Raw genomic sequence first — 21,570 nt, forward strand, 5'->3', positions numbered from 1 at the left:
ATGAAGGCAAGTCTGCCAAATGTCTTTTTAACTACCCTGTCTACGTGTGACGCACACTTCAAAGAATTACGTAGTTAAACCCCTAGGCCCTTCTGGTGTACAACATTACCCCAAGGCCCTATCATTAACTTTATAAGCCCTAACCTCATTGTGCCAAAATGCAAACCTTGTGTTTTGGCCAGATTGAACTCCATCTGTCATTTTTCAGCCCATCGACCCATTTGATCAAGATCCCTTTGTAGTCTTAGAAAACCTTCTTCAATGTCATCTATGCCACCAATTTTGATGTCATCTGCAACTTTACTAACCATGCCTTCTATATGCACATCCAAATCATTAATATGAATGACAAACAGAAGAGGACCTGTTGTCCTGGACATAAGGAGAAAACAATTCAAAACTAATAATGCCTAAAGTGCTGCATGGTAAATAAGGATTGTTTACTTGCTATTATCAGCTTGACATTTTGAAAACTAACACCTGGTTACCCTCTATTGGTAAAAAACCTGTTAACAGTCAATAAATTTAAGAGGTTTGTGCTTGAGGGACATTATGTATCTGTGGTGTAAAATGTTTCAGACCCATTGCATTATTTATAACTGGAGCGGGCAAAAACATTCACTTCATGAACGCGCAAAGTTTGAATGTTACTTTCGTTTTCTGTGTGATAAATGAATCCTTTTTGGAGAAGTGCAGAGAAGAAATACATCTGTGCATCAAAGTGAAGATTCTGAAAGATAATGTTTGTGCCAAAGCCCTTTTGGTTGTTCTTTTTATACTGGTCAGAAGATCCCAGAACCATTAGCCATTACTGTGATTGAAGATCTTTCAGGTTTATAGTAGATTCTTGCTCTGTTTCCAGGCAGAAAGTTCTGTCAAAGGGTAATGACATGAACCCACAAATATTGACCATCTCAGGTTAGGTGGAACAAAAAAGAAGTTGCTGGAAAATCTCAGTGGGTCTGGCATCATCTATGAAGGAAAAATCAGATTTAACATTTCGGCTCCAGTGACCCTTCCTCAGAACTGATGGTGGCTAGGAAAACGTCTGTTTATACATAGAAAAACGGGAGGGGAATGGGTTAGAGAGTAAACGATAGGATAGAGCCTAAAGAGAGAAAAGAGCAGTTGGACAGACAAAGAGTTGATAACGATCAGGCTGGGAAGGTGAATAGTTGTTAATGGACACTATTAGTGACTAACAACAGGTGGTGTTTAATGGCAGGCTATGTGGTAAAAACGCTTGGTCTGTGAGGTAGGGGGCTGAGACGTGGGAGAGTTTAGGCCATAAAATTATTGAATTCGATATTGAGTCCAGAGGGCTGCAGGGTCCCCAAGCAGAAAACAAGGTGTTCTTCCAGCTTGCATTGAGCTTCGCTGGAGCACTGCAGCAAGCCAGAGACAGAGATGTTGGCCAGGGAACACTGTGCTGTGTTAAAGTGGCAGGTAACAAGTAGCTCAGGGTCTTTTTTGTGAGCAAAGTGTAGATGTTCTGCAAAGTGGTCACCTAGTCTGCGCTTTGTTTCCCCAATATAGAGGAGACCACATTGTGAGCAGCAAATATAGTAGACTAGATTCTGGGAAGTGCAGGTGAAATGTTGCTTCACCTGGAAGGTATGTTTGGACCCTTGGATACTGGGGAGGGAGGAGGTAAATGGACAGGCATTGCACATTGGCTGGTTATAGGTGAAGGTGCTGTTGGGCTCTGGGGATGTATTGGAGGTGAAGGAAATGTGGACCATGGTGCCCCAGAGGGAACGGTCCCTGTGGAAGGCGGACAAGGGAGGGGAGGGGAATATGTGTCTTGCTGGAGGTGGTGGAAATGGCATCTGATGATCTGCTGGATATGGATGATGGGAAGATGGTAGGTACGGACAAGGAGAACCCTATCGCTGTTGCAGGGGGGGGGGAAGAGGAGTGAGGGCAGAAGTACAGGAGGTGGGTCAGACCTGGTTAAGGGACCTATCAACAACGAAGCTGGGGAATCCTTGGTTGAAGAAGAAGGTGGGCGTTTCAGCGGTTCCCTTGTCAAAGTTGGCCTCATTTCTGACGAAGGGTCTTCAGACCTGAAATGTTAATTGTTTTCTCCTTCACAGATGCTGCCAGACCTGCTGAGCTTTTCAAGCAACTTTGTTTTTGTTTCTGATTTACAGCATCTGCAGTTCTTTTGGTTTGTATCAGGTTATGTGGAATAAAGTTCGGCATGTTCCCAAGTGGAGTTTTTTTTAAAATATCCTTGTTATCTCAGGATGTGAACCCTCAGTAGTTGGTGTATTTTAGAATGTCAAAAAAAATTTTTCAGGTGTGTTGACACCTTTATTGGGGTTCTACATCAATATTTATTGAAGAGTAATATGAGTTAGAGAGTGATTAATAGAATTGTTCAATTTTCTTTCCTCAAGAAGTATGAGAAGGAACTTTGTTTCTGAAAGTAGAGAATTAACCAGTGGGAGAGGAGAAGGAAAAAGTCAGAATAGAATAATCATGCATAGGCTATGGGTACAGTGGCCTTCATGACAGATAAACTTCAATCACTCTATGCTGTTATAAACTATATTGTTCTAAACTCCAAGACAACAAAATGTGAGGCTGGATGAACACAGCAGGCCAAGCAGCTCCTGAGATGCTGCTTGGCCTGCTGTGTTCATCCAGCCTCACATTTTGCTGTCTTGGAATTCTCCAGCATCTGCAGTTCCCATTATCTCTTGTTCTAAACTCCTATTGTTATCCAATAAATTTGTGACTTACAGTATATACTACTCGTCCTACCTTTGTTCATTTTAACGCTGATGGAGTGCGGTTTCAATTTATTGAAATTAAAATGTTGCATTCTTATAGTAAATGTGGTTTATTTGACATTGAGAAGGTTGTGACCCTTTCTGTCTTGGTTGCAGATTGAAATGGAAGGCATTGAAGCTCAGGAGGAAAGGGAAACTCGTCTTTTTCCAGGACATGATGACAAATATCGAGTTATGTGCCATGCACTTACTGCTGATTTCTTAGTCTATGGAACAGATGTAAGTGCCATATATAACAGTAGAGGAGCTGATTTGTTATTTCATAAATTTGTTGGTCACCAAAACGTGGGGGAGAAAATAATTTGCCTGCTCTTCTTAGTGTCAGAGGAGCAGTTGATCAGAGGTTGATTTAATGTCTCATCCATTACTGACAACGCTGACAGTGCAGCGTTCCCTCAGTACTGCACTAGAATATCTGTCTAGATTTTTGTGCTGAAGTTTCTGAAGTGGAATTGGATCACAACCTTCTGATCCAGAAGCAAGAATGCTACCCACTGAGCAGGTTTGGTACAGTGAGGAGCATATCAGGAACAATGATCATAGCACTGTAAGATTTAGACTTGTTATAGAGATAGGCAAGAATAACCTAAAACAAAGATACTTAGCTAGAGCTGGGATAATTTCAGGAAATTGAGGAATGATCTGGCCCAGGTGAATTGGTATAAAAAGACTGAGTGACAGAAATGTGGCCTCTAAAGTACAGGCTCAGTGCAGATGCCAGCTTGATAATATTAAAGAGAATCTGGCTAAACCTAAATGTAAATGGGAAAAGTGAAAACAAAAGGACAAGTACATAAAATGAGAATAGTTTGGAGGCTAGCATGGAAAGGAATGTAAAAGTCTTCTATAGGTAAATTACCAGTAAGCAAATGGGCAGGGGAACAGCGCACAAATTAGAGACAAAAATGGAGGTCTCTTGGTGGAGGCAGAAAGCATGGTGTGCAGACTTGTTGGATGAAATGGTTTCCTTCTATACTATGCCATTCTTTAATCTGAGACACACTGCTTTGGCATTTGAATCAATCACATTCTTATGATTTATTCTTCCATTGAACCCTAGATAGAATCTTGTTGTCTTGGTACTGTTAAAAAGGAAACTGGAAGAGTCTGTAGTTCCATACAAAGAGTGAGTTGTTGGATGATGTTCTTCACACCTTTGTGACCACTTTGTGCCCATGGTCAATAGATATTACTATGGACAAGACCATCTTTGTTCACTTCCTTTCAACCTTACATTATCAAATCTCTTACCAGTATTTCCTTTTATGTCCAGAAGGAAGTATCTCAGTCACATTTTAAGCCTGAACTAAATCATCTTTGGCTTTTCATTTGTGACAATATTTTTGCAGTTTCCTCAGAACCTTCTTTCATGCCATTGTCCTCACAAAGCCTTTCCTGTGTCCTATTCTGATCAATCCCCCATGGATGTCAGAAATAACCTGCCTCCCATGATGATGAAGGAGCAGAACTGATTTCTGCTGGAGTGTTGGGCTAAAAATCTGGGCTGAATTTCTACAAAATGCTTCAATTATCCCTGGTGTACAGAAGGTGCAGTGGATCTGATGCCTTGCAACACTTATTATATATTTGGGAGCTATAAAATAAAAAGTTAAACCCTTTCCTACAGTCACATTGGATAGTTAGTAAGTGAAACCTGGGTGATCAAATGTTCTCAGTCTCGATCCCACTCCGAGGATGGAATTTGAGCAACAACACGAGTGGAGGTAGGATTTTAAGGGATAGTAGTCAGGATCAGGAGGGTTTTACTTTGCCATTTGTCCTGTTGGCAATTTCATGGAGACACAGAACAAATGACATTCATCTACTCATCATCCATCATGATTCCATGGCAGTCATGATCACCAACAAATGGCAACTCTATTTCATAACATCAGCTCTCTTTAAAAAGGAGGCAGACTTTAGAATATGCTGGTGGTGTTAGTTGGCAAATGGCAGGTCAGCACTATCTTTCTCACCTACTGTTTCATCCTCTCCCATCTCACCTTGGAAAATGTCACAAGGTGCATGCATTCTGATGTGGGTGATCATTATTTATGTGCAAGATAAGTAGCCCTAACCGTGGGTACTCAAAAAAAGTCAGGAATAGTTCTCACATCTGCTACGTATACCATTGTAATATTGTAATATATGTTTGTCATTATTTTGGGTAGTGGATTTTTGTTCCTTGCAACTTAACTAGGTAGCTATTAGAGATGTTGCATTGAAAAGATTAACAATATTACCATTGCTTTCTTGTTTAGACAGGGATTATCCAATATTTCTATATTGAGGATTGGCAGTATGTGAATGAATATCGCCATTCAGTCAGTGTCCGTAAAGTTTTCCCAGATCCAAGCGGGACTAGAATGGCATTCATTGATGACAAGAGCGATGGGTTTGTTTACTGCCCTGTAAGTGATGGTGTTTTCAGAGTTATCAGGTTTTGTTACACTATCATACCGTGCTTCAGTTCTCATTTCCATATTTCATATCTGCAGTGGGGTTGGGATGTTGATGGCAGTGCAGGTGTCATTGGTGAATCATGGTGGAAGTGGCAGAAAGAAAATAAACTTTCTTTCAGTTATTTCTTTTTGTTCTTAACCTATTCAAAATGATGTGGATTGTGGCTTCATTTGAAGCTTTTCACTGTAATTTCCTGTACTATTTATTGTAAAATGCATATGACAAATTATTCATTCATTCATTCATTAATGGCAATAGTAGTTATCAAAAAAAGTTAAAAAATATTCTTGATTATTTATTCACCATATAAACATGTAGTTGCCATCTAGACTGCAGATGTTTAGACTTTACTGTTTTGGTATTTTGAGTGGGCTTTAATATTTGTATTTACAGTGCAGGTTACTGTCATTTTCAAAGCACACCAATGTTTTTGTGTGTTTGTATAAATATGTATGTTTATGTTTGAACAGCTTTGATTCTCATTGAACTCTTCTTTTAAAGGTGACTGATACTATATATGAGATCCCAAACTTTCCCACTACTGTTAGAAGCATTCTCTGGGAACAGTTTCCAATGGACAAAGGAGTCTTTATTGCTTATGATGATGACAAGGTGTATACCTACGTTTTTCACAAGGATACAATTCAAGGTAGACGTTCAGGCCTCAATGACTGTCTGTGGTAAAGCATGCCATTGGGTCACTACTCTCTGGGTGAAGAATCTCTTCTCCCCTCAGTTCTAAATGGCTTACCTCATATCCTTAAACTGCTACCCTCGATGGATTCCCCAGTCATTAGGAACATCTTTCCTCCATACCCTGTCTAATCCTGGTAGAATTTAGTTGGTTTCTGTATGATTTCCCCCCCCATTCATCTAAACTCCAGTGAATATAGTCTGAACCAATTCATTCTCTCTTCATATGTCACTACCATCCCAGGAGTCAGTCTGGTCAACCTTTGTTGCTGTCCCTCCATAACCAGAACATCCGCCCTCAGTCAAGGAGATCACAGTGAACAAAGAGCACGATAGTACCAGAACAAGCCCTTCACCCCTCCAAGTCTGTGCTAACGCATGTTTCCCTTCCATACTAAAACAGTCTTCACTAACCCTGTAGTCACTTCCTATTCATGTATTGTCCAGGTGTTTCTTGAATGCTGTTATTGCGTCTGCTTCTACCACCTCTTCTGGCAGCCCGTTCCAGGCGCGCACCATCCTTTGTGTGAAAAAATGCCTTGGACATCTTCTATGAATTTTCCACCGTCCCCCACCGTGATGCTATGTCTCCCAGTAATTGACCTCTCCACCCCGGAGAAAAAGCCTCTTACTTTCCACTCTATCCATGCCATTCACAATCTTATAAACTCCTATCAGATCGTCCCTCAACCTCCTGTGTTCCAGTCAAAACAAACCCTGTCTATCCAAACTTTCTTCATAGCTAAAATCCCCATTCCAGAAGCATCCTGGTAAACCTTTTCAACCTTCACCAAAGCATCCACATCCTTCTTGTAGTGTGGCGACCAGAACTGTATTTAATATTCCAAGTGTAGTGTAACTGAAGTTCGATAAAGCTGCAACATAACTTGTCTATCCTTGTACTCAGTGCCCTTTCCAATGAAGGCAAACATGCCATAGGTTTTTTTACTTCCTTATCTACCTGCACTGCCACCTTCAGTGATCTCTGGTCCTGTACATCCAGATCTGTTTGCATACTCCTGAGGATTCTGCCATTCACTGTATAATTACCACCTGTACTTGTATTCTAGATGTGGTCTCACCAAGGCTGTATACAACTGCATCCCTTCTCCTATACCTGAGACTGCTCGCTATGAACGCCAACATTCCATTTGCTTTATTCACTGACTGTGTCATCTGCTTTCAGCAACTTGTGTGAAAGGATGTCCAGGACACCTCCCCTTTCCCAGTCTAACAACATTCAGATAATAATCAACCATCTCATCTTTGTTAACAAAGTGGATAACCTCATATTTATCTACATTATACTTCATCTGCCATGCATTTGCCCATTCTCTCAGCTTGTACAATCTCACTGAAGCATCTCTGCATCCTCCTCAAAATCTGCTTCATGTTGTTTGCAAACTTGGAGATAGTACATTTAGTCCCTTCATCTAGATCATGAATTTATATTGTGATTAGCTGGGCCCAAGCACTGATCCTTACATTACCATACTAATCACAGACTGCCACTCAGAAAAAGACCCATTTATTTGTACTGTTTGTTGCTTGTCTGCCAACCAGTTCTTTGTCCATTGTCATTACACTGCCCCCATTTCATGTGATGCTAATCTATTATGTAGGACATTATCGAAAGCCTTTTTGAAGTCCAAGTAAGCGGCATTCGCTGGTTTTCCCTTATCAATTCAACTAGTCACATCTTCAAAAAAAATTCTAGTAGTTTGTCAAGTGCAATGTCCATTTCGTAAATCCATGCTGACTAGGTTATCAGGCCCTAGTGATTTGTTAACCTTTAACCCCATTAATTGTCTGAAAACTATTTCCTTCAGCTCTGCCCTCCCATTAGACCCTTGACTCCTCAACATTTCTGGGAGATTATTTGTACCTTTTTGTTCTGTGAAGAAAGAAACAAAATACGTGTTCAATTCTTCTGCCATTTCTTAGTTCCCTATTATAACAGCTTTAGCTCTGTCTGTAAGGGACCTACATTTGTCATGACTGATCTTGTTCCCTTTCATGTAGTTGTAGAAGGTTTTATAGTCTGTTTTTGTATTCTCTGTGATTTTGATCTCTTCTCCTCATGATTAAACAATTTGCCCCTATTTGCTAAATTCTAAAATAACTCTAATCCTCAGGCTTGCTACTGTTTCTGGTGATTTTATGTCTCTTCTTTGGATCTATAATTCATACAGTCCATGGCTCCAGTATTCATAATTTATTTTATAAGCAATTTTATAACCTTTACCCTTTAATGTTTGTGCCAGACAGGAATAATTTTGTAATGCATGTGCACATTCTTTAAATATTAATCGTTGCTTAGCCAGCATCATCCCTCTTAGTAAGGTTCCTTGCTTCGTCCCTTTTAATTCACGCCTCACATCCTTGTATTTCTCTTTATAGGACCTTAGTTTCAGATTCAATAGCTTCACTTTCTTAGTGAAGAATTTTATCGTATTATGATCACTATTCTTCAAAGGACTGCACGTAACAAAATTATTAATTCATCTTTTCTAATTGCATTGTTAGCCGGCTGTGTTTTTTGTTGCTTTTTTCAATGTGGGCATTGTTGGTTGGCCAGCATTTATTGCTTGCCCCTAGTTGCCCTTAGGAAGGTGGTAGTGAGCTACCTTCTTGAATTGGTGCAGTCCATGTCTCTAGGTAGACCCACAGTGTCTTAAGGATAGAATTCCAGGACTTTGATCCAGCCACAGAGAAGGAACAGCCTATATTTCCAAGTCAAGTTGGTGATTGGCTTAGAGGGGAACTTGCAGATGGTGGTATTCCCACTTATCTGCTGCCCTTGTCCTTCCAGATGGAAGGTGCTGCCTAACGATCTTTAGCACATTTCTACAGAGCATCTTGTAGATGGTGTGCCTTGCTGCTACTGAGCATCGGTGGAGGAGGGAGTAGGTACTTATGAATGTGGCGCCATTTAAGTGGACTGGTTTGTCCTGGATGTTGTCAAGCTCCATGAGTGTTGTTGGAGCTGCACCCATCCAGGTAATTGGAGAGTATTTCATTGCACTCTTGACTTGTGACTTTTAGATGGTGGACAGGCTTTGGGGAGTCAGGAAATGAGTTACACACCACAGTAGCCTATGACCTGCTGTTGTAGCCACAGTATTTATATGGCGACTCCAGCTGAGCTTTTGGTCAATGGTAACTCCCCAAGCTGTTGATAATGGGATATTCAGTGATGCCAGTGCCGTTGAATGTTTTGGGCCAGTAGTTAGATTGTCTCTTACTGGATATTGTCATTACCTGGCATTTGTGTGGCATGAATGTTACTTGTCACTTGTCACCCCAAATTAGATCTTGTCCAGATCTTGTTGCATTTGAACATGGACTGCTTCAGTATCTGAGGAGTCTCACATTGTCTCATCATCAGCAAACATGCCCACTCGTGACTTTATGATGGAGGGACTATAATATTGCAATGGGTGTAGCTTCACAGGGCATAGAATGAAATAACAGGAATAGACCATTTAGCCCCTTGTGCCTGTTCTGCCATTCAGTGAGATCATGGCTGATCCATGGCCTAACTTCATATACCTGACTTGGCCCATATCCCTGAATACTTAACACTCATTCAATTCAGATTTAAAATTAACAACCAATCTACCATCAACTGCTATCTGTGGAAGACAATTCTAAACCTCTACCATCTTTTGTGTGTAGATATGCTTCTTATCGTCTCTCCTGAACGGTCTGACTCTAATTTTTAGAGTATGCCTCTTGATTCTAGAATCTCCAACCAGTGGAAATAGCTTATCTTTATCTACTCTGTCTTTTCCTGTTATTATCTTGAAGGTTGCAATTAGATAACCTCTCAACTTTCTAAATTCTAGAAAACCAGGCCTAATTTGTAAAATCTGTTCTCACAACACAACACCTGATGCCTAGGTATCATCCTTGTAAACCTATGTTTTACTCTCTCCAAGACCATATCCTTCCTAAGACCTGCTGACTTTACTCTGAGTGGAGTCAAACCAGGGTTTTGAAACTGCAGCATAACTCCTGCATCCTGTACTCCAGTCCTCCAGATATAAAAGTCAGCATTCCATAAGGTTTCTTGATTATTTTCTGCACCTGTTCATGAGATTTTAAAGAAGTGTTCACCCGAATACCCAAGTCTCTTTGTACATCCAGTGTATTTAATACATTACCATCTGTGATCTCTCATTTTTAGATCCAAAATGGATAACCTCACACTTGCTTACACTGAACATCATCTACCTCAGTTTTGCCCATTAACCTAGTCCAGCAATTCCCTTGGTAATTTTATGTTGTCATTTACACTGTCTCCAATGCTGCCAAATCTGTGTCATCAGCAAATTAGGATATATGACTTCCTATGCCATTATTCAAGTTGTTAAAAATTAATGTGAATAATTGAGCTCCTAACACATCCTTGTGGAGTGTCACAAGTCACTTTCTGACCATTTGAGTGTCAATCCATTATTCTGTTTCTGGTCTGCTGATCCTTCAGAACTAGTTATACATCTGTAGTGAAGAGGTTAAGAGACGTAGAGATCACTATCATCAATTTTACTGTGAAAGCTGACCCCAAATCTATGGACTCCACACCTCAGGAAGGACATACTAGCCCTGGAGCGTGTCCAGTGGAGATTCACACGGATGATCCCTGGAATGGTAGGTTTAACGTATGATGAATGGCTAAGGATCCTGGGATCGTACTCATTAGAGTTTAGAAGGTTGAGGGGAGGTCTAATAGAAACTTACAAGATAATGTATGGTTTAGAAGGGGTGGACGCCAGGAAGTTGTTTCTGTTAGGCAGAGAGACTAGGATCCGTGGGCACAGCCTTAAAATTAGAGGGGGTAAATTTAAAACTGAAATGAGACAACATTTCTTCAGCCAGAGAGTGGTGGGCTTGTGGAATTCATTGCCACAGAGTGCATTGGAGGCCGGGACGTTGGATGCCTTCAAGGTAGAGATTGACAAGTTCTTGATCTCAGAAGGGCTACGGGAAGAGTGCAGGGAAGTGGAGTTGAAATGCCCATCAGCCATGATTGAAATGGCGGAGTGGACTTGATGGGCTGAACGGCCTTACTTCTACTCCTATGTCTTCTGGTCTTATGGTCTTAATACATAGTGAAACCAAAGAGAGCAAGCCCGCAAGATAGGACAGCTGAAGAGAGTCATTAATGTTGGTCACTGTTGTCAGCTGTGGCAAAGGCTGCTGAGAGGTGGAGAAAGATGAGGAAAGATAATGTGCAGTAGTCAAAACTTGTGATTTGTGTTGTGCAATACGAATCACATAAATGGAATTAATTTCTTATGGGATTGCAGGAAAGGGTGGACATGCAATTTGGAGGGCTACAACGTAATCAAAGACCGAAGAGGAAAGATAGATTCCTCTCAGCATAAAACACTGGAATAGGCTATCCAGCCCCTCAAGCCTGCGTTATCATGCAGTAAGATCATGGCTGATCTGACTTTGGTCTCAACTATGCATACATCCTCACTTCAATAATCCTTCATTCAGCAGTTCCAAACACCACTTTTTTCTTGAATTTTTAAAATTCAACCTCCCACTAGCCCATGCATACCATGTAATGAATAGTTTACCAGTTAAAGTATTTTTTTAATCGTTTATTTTGTTCCCTATATACTTTCCTAAATTGATCATCATCTGGTACCGCAATCTGTTTCTTTTCATATGTACTTCACAGGTTCTAAAGTCATACTGGCAGGTGCTACTAAACTTCCTTTTTCTCATAAACCACTATTGTTGTATAATGGAGAGTTAACATGTCAGACACAGAGCGGGAAAATCAACACTATTCTTTTAAGCACACATTCTTTCCTTGCTGGATTGAAGGACCTTGGACCGAATGATCTTCAGCCAATGTTGACCCAGTGTTTAATGATGAAAAGGTGAGAGATTTTATAAGAAATATAAAACTATGCTAGTGGTTTAAATACCAGCAAATTTATTTCGTGAGATGTTGTTCGAATTTTGTGATGTTACTATTAATCCTTCGGTTAAGAAATTGATATGGTGCTGGTAACATCTGTACTTGATTGTTCCTTAACAAGTACAAATAAGTTGATTTTAACAGGAACTATTATGAATACGAAATGTAGAATAAAACTGCAGTAAAGTGGATAGTGCTCCATTTCTCTCAATTTCTCATTGTGTGGTATAATGAAGAGAATATGTCAGTCACACAGCTGGAAAATCTGCACTATCTCATGAAGGTTGGACAATTAAGCTTACAAACTTGGAATTATTGCATAATTGCTGAGTACTTGAGTACTGCTGCCTAAACAGCTACAGAAACCTGAGGATTTGGGGAGAGCAACAGCCTCAGCACTGATAATGAAGTTCTGGCATGTGAGTCGAAACTTGCAATTATCAACTTCAACACTGGAACTGCACTTAGCTTGGAGGCTAACATAAAGTTGAGAATAGCATCTGATATGAATGGATTACAAGTAGGCCAAGGAAAAGAATGGCTCATATGTCAGCTTGTTGGAGAGAAAAGGAGCAATTGAGGACATCTCTGCTGTGCTGGCACACTCCACTGCTGGGAACATTAGCAAGCCTGTCAGACAGCCTCATAATCTGTTAAGGAACGTGGAATGATTGAGTTTGAATGTAGCAGAGAGAGTAGCACAGAGCTTGTCCTTTCCATAGCGTCTGATGTGCCTCTGCACTGACCCAGACATTCTGTCACTGCTCTGTTCGTCCCTGTTGCAGCCTTTGCATGGATAGGTCGCCTGCTCTGTTGTTGTTCTTGGAGGGAATGATGGGAAACTCTGGGAAATGTACCAAAATTCTTCCACAAACACTATAAACACATTTAGACGCTTCCCAATAGCTAAAGTTCCAAAACTTGTTCAACATACAAAACTGTTCTGAAATCATATTGTCATTGTCAATTTTTTTTGTGATGCTTACAGGTTTAGTGAAGCCTGGGATGTGTGCAAATTACTTAGTGATCCTTTAGCATGGACTGAGCTTGCTCGTGCTTGCCTCCATCACATGGAAGTAGAATTTGCAATCCGTGTTTATCGAATGATTGGAAATGTCGGAATGGTAATTTCACTGGAGCAGATCAAGGTTGGTCGTTTATGAGGATGTGTGAAGATACCTTTACTATTTTCTACTGCATAAAATAAAAATGCACATATTGTTTTTAATTTTTGTCCACTCTCTCATTTTTCTCTGTGAGGGTAATGGATCTGAGAAATTCTCTAATGCAGAGAGTTGTCAAGTCTGAGTCATTAAGTTATTCAAGGCTGAGATCCAAATTCCTAATCATTATGGGAATTAAACATCTTGAAGATAATGCTGGAAAGTGGGCTTGAGGATTATTAGTTCAGCCATGATCTCTGAATGGCAGAGCCAACTTGATAGACTGAATAGCTTACCTCTACTCCTATGTCTAATGATTGCATTCATCCATTGAATTATATTTTATTTCTTCTAATGTCTCACTTAACAATGTTGCTTAAAGACCCCAGTTTCTCTCAAAACCCTAGATTTGAAGTTGAATTTTTTGACAAAAGTTTTGACTGCGCAGTGAATTTGATTGTACTCTTCAAGTATACTTGTCCTAATATCCTTAACCAAGTTAATATTATTCAGTCAACTGCGCTCCTCCAGTACTTCTCTTGAGTTTCCAGCATTAGAAGGAAAAGAAGGTAAATTTCAAAAACTTTGAGTTCAAACTTATGAATTTTTTAAAAATGCTTGTGTGAGAGTGAGGTATGAGTAACTGTACTATGGGGCTTTTGTGCTTTGTTCTATACATTTCAGAAAATCTATTGAGCTGAGAGAATGTCTTCTATTTTAGTAATGTTCACTTTTCAAAAAAGTAAATTATGAAGCTACTAATTATTTCACACTTTGACAATGAACTTTCCTACCTGTCTCAGTACAAGACCATAAAACATAGGAGCTGAAATTAGGCCATTCGGCCCATCAAGTCAGCTCTGCCATTCAGTCATGGCTGATAAGTTCCTCAACCCCTTTTTCCTGCTTTCTCCCCATAACCCTCGATCCCCTTGATAATCAAGAGCCTATCTATCTCAGTATAAGACTTGTGAGATGGGATGAAAGTTTCAAAAATACATGAGAATAACGGAAAGGCAATTGGTTTTAATCTTTATTAAATTTGAATTTCTATTGTTAAAATTTGAAAGTCAGCAATTCCTCTTGAGGGAAGTATACACACATGAAAGGAAGAAGATGGTTAGGAAAAATCAGGAGTGAACACAGAGACAGCCACACATGCAGAGAATATCGAATCATTTTATTCTTTACTCAAATTTTGTTTTGCTCGTCTTTGGGAACTGACCATTGCTGGCCGGGCCACCTATTGTTGCCCATGAGAAGGTGATGATGAACTGCTTTCTTGAACCACTGCAGTCTGTTTGGTGTAGGTAGACCCACAATGCCAGTTCCGGGAATTTGGCCCAGTGAACTTGAAGGCATGTGTTAAGTTTTGGCTCAAAAGAAAGCAGCCCTTTGAGGGAAACATAAAAAAGCAGGAACCTGTTTGTAGATGATATGGCTTCCTGCCAATTAATCGTGAGGGAAATGGGTAGAACTGAAGCTCGAGTGAACAGATGATTAAAGGACAGGTAAATAACAAGGAGGTGTGAATGGAGGGAATAGATAGACAGTAGAGAGTAAGGTGTCACAAAAGGAATGCATAATTGATAGGAAATAGGGATGTTGTGAGGGGTATGGAAGAGAGGCAACCACAGAAGGCTGCACTGAGAAACTCCACTTCACATGAAACATCAGCCTTTGTTTACTCCTTTCCCCATTATACTTAGCTATAACATTTCCAACTTGAAAGGAATATAAAGCAGAAAACCATATGCAGAATGCTGTAAGTGTGTTGTAGCAACTTTACACATGCAATTAATATAGCACATTCTTAAATAAAAATTTATAAAAACAGTATAAGAATTAGGATAAAATGTTGAATTTCCAAAATGGGAGCAAATTACTGAAGTGACTACAGTCTTCAAAATTGTAGCCTGTAATTAATGCAGTTGAGGATTGGTTTGTAGTATGATTCCATATATGATACTCACCAGACTGCATGAGTATCAAAGTACAGTTGGAGAAAGGTATTTTCACACAGAAGTTAATTGTATAATTCATATCGAATGTATTGATAATATTGTACTTCTGTGAAACTCCACAAGATTTTTTTCCAAGTTAACAAGAAAGCACCAATAAATATGAGACTTGCAATGTGACACTCTAATCATTTTCTCTTAGTACAAACGTATCAGCCTAACAGCCACAATCCTAGCTTAATTAAACAGCCAACTATCCAGTATTCCCACGCATGATACTCAAGTGTCACATGTCAGCCTGACGAGGTAAATCACTAGCAATTATAAACACTATCAGGACATAGAGTGAAAAATCTGTTATTGAACTTGATTAGTAAGGAGAAGTCTGGGTATGGGAATTGTAGCTGTGTACCTACTAACCAGTAATGCAGCAAATATATATTACATGTTCTCTTCTCAGCCCTGCTTCCCAATGGAATACCATCAAATAGTTGCTAATTCCTTGCAGGCTAACAGAAGTTAGAAGAGCACCTTTCTTTTGTAAAATAAAAAGCAAGATACATTAGCACGTTCTTTATTTTAACACTGCTCCATCATCTCCAAAATATTACTATTCAGTGCGCTGTCATTAACATTTCAGGGAATAGAAGACCACAGCCTACTAGCTGGACATCTTGCTATGTTCACAAATGATTTCAATTTGGCTCAGGATCTCTATCTGGCCTCCAGCTGCCCAATTGCTGCACTAGAGGTAAGAAGTTGAATACAATTTAATAAAAAATACTTTGAACTTTCACCTTAGGACATTTGCATTTTCAAAGGCACAGAACTCCTTCATTTGATGCAAACAGTTTTTTTTCCACTGTTTAGAATATTTGTTTTAATTTGTAGCGGACAGGATATTGCTCTCAATATCTGCAACCATGAGAGCAAAGTTGTTTAAACAATGTAGCTAAAAAGTGATACATTTGATTTTAATATATTCTGTATTTTTAACAAGAAAACCTTCATACAAATACACAAAATACGTCAAAACATGTTATTGGTAAAGCATCAATCAGGCTTGAAACCTTGAATGTATTGTACCACAAAGATGTAGAATATGGGTTTATACTTGGTGCTGCTGTGCTATTTTAGGGGAATATAATGCAGGGTGAGATGCCTTCCTACAGGATTCTGTGTTCTGTCTGTTTCATACCCCATATCAAGTTCCATTTACTAATCACCTCTGATCTCACTGACATGTGTTATTTTCCTTTACTCCAATTCTCAAGCTAATTGCTATTTTTAAATATCTCCATTGTTTGACCTCTCCCTTTCTCTGTAATCTCGAAATCTACGACTTGTTTTATTCAGTCACAAGATGTAAGATTATTGGCTAGGCCAACATTTATTAACTAATTTTTTTTTAAAGTGCAGTCATGGGATGTAGGCATCACTGGCTGGGCCAGCATTTACTGCCCAAGTCTGGATTCCCTTGAGAGTATCTGCTGTCTAAAGTTGCTGCAGGCCATGTGGTGTAGGTAGACCCAGACTTTGTTAAGGAGCGAATTCCAAGATCTTGACTCAGTGACGCTGAAAGAATATAAAAAATATTTCCAAGTCAGGATAACAAGTGACTTATAGAGGATCTTGTAGGCAGTTATGTTCCCATTATCAGATGCCCTTCTGCTTTGACATGAAGTGGTCTTGGGTTTGGAAGGAGCTTTGGTGAATTTCTGCAGTTCACCTTGTAGGTACATTGCATGATGTATGGCTAATCCAATTCAGTTCCTTGTGAACAGTAACTCAAAGAAAATGATAGTGAGAGATTCAGTGAAACTAGCGTCACTGAATATCAAGGGATAATGTTTAGATTATCTCTTAATGGAGATGATAATTACTTGGCATTTGTGTGGCATGATGTTGCTTGCCACTTCTCAGCTCAAGCCTGGATATTGTCCAAGGCCTTGCTGCATTTGGATGTGAACTGCTTCATTATCTAAGGGGTCACAAACAGTTTTGAACATTGTGCAGTCAACAACAAACATTCCCACTTTTGACCATATGTTGGAGGCAAGGTGGTAGATAAAGCAGCTGAATATGTTGAGCCAAGAACTCGATGCTGAGGAACTCCTAGAGATGTCCTGGAGCTGAGATGACTGACCTCCAACAACTACAATCATACTCCATTGTGCCAAGTATGATTCCAACCAGCAGACACATTTATCGCTTACTCCTACTGGCTCCAGTTTTGCTAGGGCCCCTTGATTCCACATTTGGTACAACGTGGCCTTGATGTCAAGGGCCGTCACTGTCACCCCACCTCTGGAATTTGTCTGTATTGTCCATTTTTGAACCAAGCTGTAATGAGGTTGGGAGTTGTGTGGCCCTGGTGGATCCCAAACTGGGCATCACGGAGAAGGTTTTGCTGAGCAAGTGCTGTTTGGTAGCACTATTTATGATGCCTTCCATCACTTTACGAATGACTGAGAGTACATTGGGATGGCAATTGGCCACGTTATATCTGTCCTGAGATAGCAGGAACTGCCGATGCTGGAGAATCTGAGATAACACGGTGTGAAGCTGGATCAGAGGAGCAGGAAAGCTTGATGTTTTGAGTCGGGACCCTTCTTCAGAAATGAGGGAGGGGAAGGGGATTCTGAAATAAATAGGGAGACGGGGAGTGGATAGAAGATGGATAAAGGAGAAGATAGGGTGAGAGGGTTTCATGCTGCAACTGTACAGAACGCTAGTGCGGCCTCATTTGGAATATTGCGTGCAGTTCTGGTCGCCCCATTACTGGAAGGATGTGGAAGCATTGGAAAAGGTGCAGAGGAGATTTACCAGGATGTTGCCTGGTTGGAGCGCAGGCCCTATGGAGAAAGGCTGAGCTTGGGTCTGTTCTCATTGGAGAGGAGGAGGCTAAGAGGGGATTTAATAGAGACGTACAAGATGATCAGAGGATTAGATAGGGTGGACAGTGAGAGTCTTTTTCCGAGGATGATGACTTCAGCTTGTACAAGGGGGCATAGCTACAAATTGAGGGGTGATAGATTTAAGACAGATGTCAGAGGCAGTTTCTTTACTCAGAGTGGTAAGGGCGTGGATCGCCCTGCCTGCCAATGTAGTGAACTCAGCCACATTAGGGGCATTTAAACAGTCCTTGGATAAGCATATGGATGATGAGGGGATAGTGTAAGGGGATGTGCTTAGATTAGTTCACAGATCGGCGCAACATTGAGGACCAGGTTAATGTGAAAAGTCTTTCTAGGGCCTGGGATCAGGGGGAGGTATAGGGGCAGGTGTAGCACTTGTTTCGGTTGCAGGGAAGAGTGCCGAGGGTGGTAGGACTGGAGGGGAGTGTGGAGCGGACAAGGGAGTCACGGAGAGAGTGGTCCCTCCGGAAAGCACGTAAGGGTAGGGAAGGAAAAATGTCTTTGGTGGTAGAGTCGGATTGCAGATGGCAGAAATGTCGGAGGACGATGCATTGGATTTGGAGGTTGATCGGATGGTGCATGAGGACGAGGGGGATTCTGTTTTGGTTATTATTGCGAATAGGGGTTGTGAGGGATGAGTTGCAGGAAATGCGGGAGACACGGTCGAGGGTATTTTTGATCACTGCGGAGGGGAAGTCGCAGTTTTTGAAAAAAGAGGACATCTGGGATGTTCAGGAGTGGAATGCCTCATCTCGGGAGCAGAGGCGGGTAGGCGAAGGAATTGGGAATAGAGGGTGGCATTTTTATAGGAAGGTGGGTGAGAGGAGGAATATTCCAGGTAGTTGTGGGAGTCGGTAGATTTAAAATGGATATCGGTTTCCAGGTGGATACCAGAAATGGAGACAGAGAGGTCTAGGAAGGAGAGAGAGGTGTCAGAGATGGTCCAGGTAAACTTAAGGTTGGGGTGGAAGGTGCTGGTGAAATGGATGAACTGTTTGAGCTCCTCGTCAGAACACGAGGCGGCACTGAAACAGTCATCAATGTAATGGAGGAAGAAATGAGGGATAGGGCCAGTGTAGCTTTGGAAGAGGGATTGTTCCACATACCTTACAAAGAGGCAGGCATAGCATGGGCCCATGTGGGTACCCGTGGCCACTCCCTTTGTCTGTAGAAAGTGGGAGGAATTAAAAGAGAAGTTGTTGAGGGTGAGGATGAGTTCGGATAAGCAGATGAGGATGTCAGTGGAGGCGGACTGGTCGGGTCTGCAGAACAGGAAGAAGCGAGAGCTTTTAGGCCATCGGCATGGGGAATGCAGGTGTATAGGGACTGGATGTCCAGAGTGAAAATAAGGTGTCGGGGACCGGGGAATTGGAAGTTCTGGAGGAGGTGAAGAGCATGTTTGGTGTCATGGACGTAGGTAGGGAGTTCCTGGACCAAGGGGGAGAAAATGGAATCCAGATAGGTGAAGATGAGTTTGGTGGGGCAGGAGCAGGCGGAGACAGTGGGTCGACAGTGGTGGAGACTCAGCAGGGCTCTGTATTATTGTTCTGTCTCGAGATGCTGGCTGTGAATGTGGTGGGTGGAGCGATGTCGGCCGACAAAGCGGGAATGTTGGTGGAACCGGCGTATATTTGTCCAGATTTTGATGTACCGGACATACTTGGACAACTTTCCACACTGTCAGGTAGATGTACCGAAACAACTTGGCTAGAGGAGTGGCAAGTTCTGGATCACTTCATCAGTACCAGTGCTGGGGAAGATGGGAGTGAGCTGCTTTCTTGAAACTACCCTTGGGGTGTAGAGTCACCTACAGTGTTGTTAGTAAGGGAATTCCAGGGTTTTGACCTGTCAGCAGTGAAGGAGAGGGAATATAGCTCCAAGTCAGGATAGCTTGTGGCTTGGAAGGAAGCATGTGAATGGTGATGTTTCCATGTATCTGCTGCTCTTCTTCCAGGTGGTAGAAGTTACAAGTTTGCATCGTGCTGATGAAGGAAACTTGGTGAATTACTTCATACTTTGTAGATAGTACTTGCTGCTACCACCGTGTTTTGATGGTGGAGGGAGTGAATATTAAAAGTGGCTGATAGGGCGATGTTAACCCCTTGAATGTTATTGTTGGAGTTGCACCAGTTCAGGCAAGTGGAGATTTTCCGTCACACACTCACCTTGTGCATTATAAATAGTGGACGGGTATTGGAGAAGCAGGATGTGAGTTACTTACTACTGAATTAAGAAATCATGCCAAATTGTCGATTCCTTTGAGATTCGCTTCTCAGCAAACCTCCCAGCAAATATCAGAGATAATGGGAACTGCAGATGCTGGAGAATTCCAAGATAATAAAATGTGGGGCTGGATGAACACAGCAGGCCAAGCAGCATCTCAGGAGCACAACTAATCTTGTACACATTCAAATAATATACCATCTACACCACAAGCTTTTATTTTCCACAATAATGTTTGATGTAGCACCTCTTCAAATTCCTTCTGGAAATCCAGTACATCAATTCGTTGTCCTTTACTGGCAGCGCATGTTGCCTCCTCAAATTTATCAAACATGATTCTCCTACCTGAAAATTTTGATTACCTTGAATTTGCCCTACAATATCTTCTTCAATAATCACTTCTAAAATCTTGTGTATGACAGCTGATTGATCTGTGGTTTCCTGCTTTCTGTCTCCCTATCTTTTGGATAAAGGAATAACATTTTCTATCTTCCAAAATAATTGGGACCATCCCTGAATCAAAGGAGTTTTGGAAAATTAAAATCAATGCATCACTATCTCACTAGACACTTGTTCTAGAAGAGCCTCTAGTCTTCTAAATAGGCTGTTTTAGAGTTTTAGTCAGTCAAAAACTCTGGAGTGGTAGCACATGATTTGACCAAGCAGGAGAGTCAGAGGATCAACTATGATGCAACTTACAAAACAAAAATCTCTCTCCTGGATGTAGGGTTAAAACAAAGGTATTTCCATTATTTTGGTGAAACAGAACCTATAGCATCATCTATTCTTTCAATGAAACAATGACAGGATAGCAAAAGAAAGAGGGCAGAATATAATACACTTCCCTGTGACCAGTTTGATGGGTAGGTGGGGATTTAAATAGATGGCAGTTAGCAGTTGAGGACTCCACCCCGTTCCCACCTTTCTCCTGATTAAGTCTGTGGTGGCAAGACCCAATAATGGCTTTCCTGTCCTGCCTCCAACTGAGTCCTATAAATGGGCAACTAAGGGTGTGCTGAAATCCAGCTTACTGATACTTAGGTATCAGTATGTTATGTTGGTAGGCGACAAAGACCCAGAGCATTTCCTATAGATGACAAACACTCAAAGCTCTATTTACATGCAATAGTGACTTCCATTTGCAAATCGTTCTTCAGAATTTTTCCTTACAGACAATGAGTAAATTCTGAGCCTATAAATAATTTCCTAGCTATTTAAATATAGCTCATTATTTGTAAAGCAGACCAAAATGAAAAATCAATTCCACACTGATTTTTTTCAAATAATATTTTGCTTCTGCTTCTTTAAAACTAGACTGGAAAACAAAAAAAAAGCACGAGTAAATTGAACATGAGTTCAACTGACTGAGAAAACTGATACAATCAATTAATAAGCACTTTTACCAAAACA

At 40.9% G+C, this 21,570-nt stretch overlaps 1 protein-coding gene across 2 annotated transcripts in view; it reads left to right on the forward strand.

Annotated features, from left to right (window-relative positions):
* Window positions 1-21,570, forward strand: part of wdr19 (WD repeat domain 19) — a 180,834-nt gene that overhangs the window by 90,717 nt on the left and 68,547 nt on the right. For both annotated transcript variants that reach the window (XM_048546009.2, XM_048545995.2), the window contains 6 exons: window positions 2,895-3,017; window positions 5,060-5,209; window positions 5,763-5,910; window positions 11,650-11,854; window positions 12,884-13,043; window positions 15,660-15,770. In XM_048546009.2, coding sequence (XP_048401966.1) covers window positions 2,895-3,017; window positions 5,060-5,209; window positions 5,763-5,910; window positions 11,650-11,854; window positions 12,884-13,043; window positions 15,660-15,770 — 897 coding nt within the window. The remainder of the gene's footprint in view (window positions 1-2,894; window positions 3,018-5,059; window positions 5,210-5,762; window positions 5,911-11,649; window positions 11,855-12,883; window positions 13,044-15,659; window positions 15,771-21,570) is intronic.

The sequence above is a fragment of the Stegostoma tigrinum genome, chromosome 1, assembly GCF_030684315.1.
Source record: "Stegostoma tigrinum isolate sSteTig4 chromosome 1, sSteTig4.hap1, whole genome shotgun sequence".
NCBI classification, from domain to species: domain Eukaryota; kingdom Metazoa; phylum Chordata; class Chondrichthyes; order Orectolobiformes; family Stegostomatidae; genus Stegostoma; species Stegostoma tigrinum.